A 6,467-nucleotide genomic window follows, 5' to 3' on the forward strand; every position below is an offset into this window, starting at 1 on the left:
CAGATGAGGGATTCTCAACGCCTCTCCTATTGCATGCAGATCCTACCACACCCACAAGGTAGTTATGTTTCTTTGGAAAAGTTAGTTTTCTAATAGTTTTCCATATTTTCTTTGCAGTTGTTAATATCTGATTGGACATATATGCCAGTGTAAAAGTTAATATACCCTCATGGTAAGGATAAATGCTGATTAAAACAAATTTATTTATTATTAATATTAAGTTCAACAAGAGAATTGGTATAGCCTAAGGAAATTTTGTTCAAAATGTGGGTCAGGTTAACTATATGACAGTTTTATAAGTCTATTGTTGGGTCTCAGAATTTGGTAATGATAAGTATATAACCCTTCAAGAAGTTTGTTATTGACATTCTGAAAGATGAGGTATTATAGCCATTCCCTCAGTTTTTAATTTTATGAAGTGTGCTATACATCCCAGTTTGAAAAAGATGGTGCATGGATTTGAATATAGCAGTGTGTCTTTGAATATTTTGAATTTTAAAAAAATCTGAAAATGAATCATTTACACATTACATATAATGAAAAAGTATGGATAAACATTAACATCATTGTAGAAGAATTTAGATAGCCTGATTTGAAATCATGTATTCATTACAAGGTCCATTGTTAAATCTAAATTGAGGGAACATTTTACAATAGATTCTTTTGTTGTTTTGATAAATCTTTTTCATTTAGAAGTCATATAATGTTACATCAGAAATGATATATTCCTTCCTGTTTTTGGTATAAATGTACTTGTCTATCCATAATACTACATGTTTTTAACCCAATGCCGACGGGTATGACGTGTACGCACGTGCCATGCCCACTGTGAGTACTTGTTTGATTGTTTATACACATAGATGGCTATACTTGTACTAAGTCACCAATGAGCCAGTTACGAGTACTGCCTGTCTTGCCCGTTTACCCTTTTCTTTGATTTACGAAATATTTTATGTTATGTTATTTTGCTGTTACTCATGTTAAAAAACATTATAATAATTATAATGTTTATAATAAAGATAACACCATCGATAGTCATAGCACTAGTAAAAAATACGTTTTTCCCGCCAATTCAAATCAGGTACGGTCACAAGGTCTACTAATTGACTCCTTTGTGACTAAGCACTAGCAGAGCCATCTATGGGCAGACACTACAAAAAAAAATATAGAAAATAGGCACAGCATTTTCCCCATTTTTTGTTCATTTTCCCCGGCGGCATTGGGTTAAAAAGTTAGTTTTTTTAAGAAATGCAATTTCTATTCGTTTCATTTTAGAAAATATTTAGAATGAAATTTATGTTGTTTTTAATGTAAAATTTTGCATGAAATTTGTGATACAGAATTTAAAGTGATGTTAATTTGATTTGCTTCCTCTGGACTTGTAACACTTCCAGCAATCAGACTACACACAAAATCAGGATTATTATTATTTTTTTTTCACCAAAAAAGGCATTTAGATCTGGAATATGGATTAGCATAGTTTTTATTGATGGGCTTATAATTAGTTTTCTACTAAAGCATATTACCAAGTAGTAGTAGTTTATGTATACATTATATTACTGCATGGATATAGGGCATCTTACTAAACAGGCATTCATGTGTTCTTGTAATTACCATAAAAATCTTGGTTTTCAGATACTGGGTGAGTCATGAAGCTGGAGTACATGGTGTGATTTTCTCAGTTGTAGATTATCTGCAGTATAATGACCAACCAGAGGGTGAGTAATATTTTGTATATCTTTTTCTTTCTTTTTTTTCTGTTTTTATTTACTTTTCTTTTCTTTTTCTTACTTTCTTAGAAGGACGCTTCACTTTTCAATACTCCATTAGTTAGTTTGTTGATTGGTAAAAGGAAATTGGATATTTCTCAATATCCAGAGTTACAGGGAGTCCACTACATATAGCTGAACTTCTCGCTCGACTTGCTTTAGCAAATAGTGACGCCTATAGAAGGGTTGGATTTTTATGATGGTTATAGGTGTGCCTGGCTGTGAGATGATAAATATCACCAGTCTAATAATCCTAAAGAAGTTCCTTGGAATTTTTATCTGCTTTATAGTTTTGAGATCTTTTTAAATAATTGTCTTTGCTATTCTTCTTACAGCTTACTAAGATGTTTATTTAATTTCAGATGCAGCATTTTCTGATAATGAGTCTCAGAGTGTTGTGGATCATGTCATCTGCACAAGATCCCTTGCCCCTGCTGCTCCCATGCCAGTTGTAGGCTTAGTGGCTAACACTACACATTCTCTGTATGTGCTTCTAGCATCTGGGAAGCTCATTCAAATAAGTGTTCCATCAGCCTTTGTTCCAAATATAACAGAGCCATGTAATGGTGATGTGGACCTGTCGGTATCACCGCTGAGGAAGGTAAAGAATTTTACAATATGTAGAAGGGTACTGTGAATTCCCTGTGGGAGCTAATTCAAAAATTTGCACATTATTAGATGTCAAAAGTTTATTACATTACCACATTTATACTTTGATATGATAACAAAGTATACAGGGTCTGTCAGCTCAGTATTTTATATTGCAGTCTACTTTTATTCTGGTTGTTGGGATTCCTATAAGATTTATATACCTTGATTCTGTTTCTTGTTGATGTAGTATTTACAGAAATGTTTGGCAGATTTTATTTAAACAATTTTTCATAGTTTTGTATTTTATATATATTTCCGAACAGAAACTAATACCATTTTTCTTAACAGATTCATGTGCAACCATTTGAAGACCATATTCGTAGTACTTTGCACAGAGTATCTTCACAGCCACTTTTGACATCAGGCTCTGTGTCAAAGGTCACCCCAAATGAATATATGAATCTTCTCAACCGGGTAATAGAAACTTTAAGAACAAATTACCTTCAGCCACAGTTGACAGCAAAAGAAGACATACAAAGAAGGTAAAGTTGGTGTTTGTTTATTTTAACAGTTTCAGCTTTGTACAATGCAGGTGAAAATTCTTTTGTCCATACTCTTCTTTTCTTTTCTACTTTGTCTTTAGAACAAAGCAATTATTTTCTTTGTTTATTTACAGATCTGACATTTTAATTGAACAAAAGCAAAGACTTCAAGGTGAGATTTCAAACCTACTGTCAAGGAAAAGACAGTTGACTGAGAAAGCTCATGAGTTGGCTGAGAAATATGAAGAGGCAAATGACAGACAGACCCAGTTGGTTCATAGGTAATATGATGCTTTATGATGACCCACAGTATCTAGATTTTGATAATCAATCTCTCAAACTTTTGTGTGTTTGCCTGTGTGGAAATAAATCAAGCCTGAGGCATTTATTTAAATAATCACACCTGATATATCTATTTAGGATTACACTGCATAATTTCAGGTTAGAGAAAGTGTTGAATCAAGTAAGTCGAGGCCTGCCTGTGTTATCAGCTGGAGAGAAGAACATGTTGCTGGAGCTGGACGCTATGCAGAAGCACACAGTTATTTTTACTAACCAGCTGAGCGAAATACAAGCCAAGGATAAATGGCAGACAAGTCAGGTAATGTCATTATTTTATTTCTTGAGTTTTGAAATAACTGAAGATTATCAACATATATAACAGTTACAGATTCAGTCAAGGTAGAGTTCTGCTCACTTATGATTTTTTTTTTTTTTTCAATTCTAATTTAATGCAGTCATTGAATTTAAAAATAATTAGATCTGTCAAAAAGTTATTTTCTATTAAGACTTATAGTATTCATCAAATTGTAACATAGCTGTGCTCTATGCAGCTATGTTGTAGAGGACATTGTGTAGTGAAAGCTGTAATGTCAGTATATATGAAAATATAATTAGAAAAGCATGTATGAAGAAAGCACTTACCGTGTTCACAGGGCACCACAGATTGTATGTTTAGGGCTTTGGCTTGTTAGATAGTACTATTGCTGGCAGAACTGCTCTGCGAGGTGTATGACTAAATAGAAATGTATGTACTTTTTAATACTATAGTTCATAGTTCAGTACTTATTAGTGCATTACATTTAAAATTACTAAGAAAATATGAAATTAGCATGGCAGTGAGGGAATGCATTGGATCAGACCATATCGGAGTAGTTGAGAAGAGGCCTATTGATTAGATAGATAGATAGATAGAAGTATATATTCTTCCCCTTTGTTGCCAGGAAGTGTTCTTTAGTCCCTATTTTGCTCAAATTTTCTTTCTTTTTCTACTTAGATTAATCATTAGTACTTTATCGTTATCACTTCATTCAGTCTAAATCTCCTCTGCTCTGAAGATTACAGGAATGCCCTTTTGTAGTTGTGTCCATTGTTCTCCTTCCTTTCATTTTTTTTTCCTTACAAGCTAACTAAAGTAGAGATAGTTCTAACTTTGTAGTAAGAATTGCAAAAGTACAGTATTCATGTAAATATCATTACCTAATGTGATTTTTTTTCAGATGGAGAAACTACAGAGTACTGAAGCTGTTAAAGCCCATGCATCTCCCAGTGTTTCAGAAAGTCAATTGAGAGCTCTGAAACAGGCTCTCAGTAAAGAGTAAGTAAAAGTGGTTAAGTCATTGTTGAATGCTACAGAGTCAGGTATTTATTTTGATATATCATGAATAATAAGAAAAAAATTGTAATATGATTGTAAGATACAAGTTAGCATAAGTTATATTGTGGGTAAGAGCTATTTAACCCATTGGGCACAGATGGCATTATTACATGTCATGTTGACTGTGATTTTAGTTAATTGATTGTGTTTACACAAAGATGGCTCCACAAGTGCTTATTCACTAAGGAGTTAATTATTAGTCCAGTGTATCTCACCTGTTTACACTTTTCTTTGATTTCTAGAGAGATTCTTTTATATTATTTTACTATTTTTATTGTTATTAGTGTTTTAAGAACATTATAATAATTATTGCCAACAACAATAATAACATTATTGATATTAAAAGCACCAGAAAAAAAATCTGCAAATTCAAGGAATGGGGAAATGAGGACAGGTCACTTGGGCCCACATACAGATGTGGATACATCTATATGCAACTAAATTCACAAAAGTCTACAGTGGCCATTGGGTTAAAAAAAAAATCTAGCTAATTAAATGTTACATGAATTACAGACATATTCACATTCAATGAAGTGTTTTGTGCATTGTCTTGTTTATATTATTGATTTTTTTTCACTTTTTCAGGAGTGAGAAACTGTCTACTTTGCTACAGAGGGTAAACCAAGTGAAGCGTGATTTACAATTATGATAAGATACATTTTTTAGTTATTTTTATCAAATATGTAAAGAAGTGAGTTCAAAATTGTTATAATCCTCAAAAGCCTTGTGTAAATATATTTCCAAAATTATGGCTCCAGTGTCAACAGTTATGCATCAGTGTCAAAAACTTTGTAACAGTTCATATATATATATATCACTATATTGTCTTTGGGCTTTACTGCTGAGTCAGTCTTTCCCAGATAAGGAATGTGAGTGGTTTTTATAACATGAAATGCCTGTGTTTTCTATTGTTTAAAGGATTTTATATAGTTTTCTTGTGTGAAACATGAGCATCACACTGTTCTTTGATTTACATTAAACTCTTTTTTTATAACTTGTTGTTTCAGAGCTTGTTTTGATGTTGCCTTTTTTATGTGTTGCTTGTATCCCTAGATGTCAGTAGTCATTGATCAGTTTAAGCAAATATTTTTATGGTGTTTAGATATAGGGTCTAAAGTTCTTGTGGAAATGGTTGTTTTTTGAACCAGTAACATGTATTAGCATATTTTACTGTGATTTTATATTTACATTTTACATTTTATAAGATGATACTGACAGAATTGAAAGTACAAAGCATGATGTAATGTTTACATGTTTACATTTACATTTACATGATAACCAGCAAACAAAATATCTTATTTGTTAGGTTTAAAGTTTACCAGCAGAACCTCTTCAAGTATTCGTTTCTAAATCTACATTAAAGATTACCAGCACTTTATACTAATTGTCCTTTAACACCATTATATGTTGGCTATATAATTTGAATAATGAAAAATCATTAAAAGTAAGCTAAAGACTCTTACATACTGTATGCCATCATCAGTAAACATATTTTTTGTCCCAAAAATCAGCTTTAAATTATAATCTTTAACACAATGATGGAAGGAGCCCCCACTACCATATTGAACATCTGCATGTTTATGGAGTCTACTGTTCAAGCAAAAATAAATCAGAAGCATGGAAATAATAGACTTACCCAACTTTCTATGTTCTTAGATTAAGCAAACAATTTTTTAGGTAATAAGCTAATGTTATAAGGCTTTCAGCCAATCTTTGAGAGTAGCCAGGGTCAAACAAGTGCACAACTGTGTAGCCTGCACAATTTGAAGCAGACTCGATTGCATATGACACAAAGTCAACATCCCTGTGTGAAGAGGTGGTCTATCCTTGATGTGATATGTCATCTGTCATCTCCCAGGGTGATTGGGCTTAAAACCAATTGAACTATGCTTAAATTTAAATCAGTCT

General features: G+C 32.4%; 1 protein-coding gene across 1 annotated transcript in view; it reads left to right on the top strand.

The window, feature by feature from the left end:
* LOC125029200 (nuclear pore complex protein Nup88-like) overlaps positions 1–5,937 on the top strand; it is an 11,181-nt gene extending 5,244 nt beyond the window's left edge. Inside the window, exons 7-14 of the mRNA XM_047619062.1 lie at positions 1–58; positions 1,636–1,718; positions 2,132–2,370; positions 2,709–2,902; positions 3,037–3,183; positions 3,344–3,503; positions 4,402–4,499; positions 5,145–5,937. The exon at positions 1–58 is cut by the window's left edge and continues 103 nt beyond it. Coding sequence (XP_047475018.1) covers positions 1–58; positions 1,636–1,718; positions 2,132–2,370; positions 2,709–2,902; positions 3,037–3,183; positions 3,344–3,503; positions 4,402–4,499; positions 5,145–5,208 — 1,043 coding nt within the window. The 3' untranslated portion in view covers positions 5,209–5,937. The remainder of the gene's footprint in view (positions 59–1,635; positions 1,719–2,131; positions 2,371–2,708; positions 2,903–3,036; positions 3,184–3,343; positions 3,504–4,401; positions 4,500–5,144) is intronic.
* Positions 5,938–6,467: the final 530 nt, after the last annotated feature.

The sequence above is a fragment of the Penaeus chinensis genome, chromosome 9 (assembly GCF_019202785.1).
Source record: "Penaeus chinensis breed Huanghai No. 1 chromosome 9, ASM1920278v2, whole genome shotgun sequence".
NCBI lineage: Eukaryota > Metazoa > Arthropoda > Malacostraca > Decapoda > Penaeidae > Penaeus > Penaeus chinensis.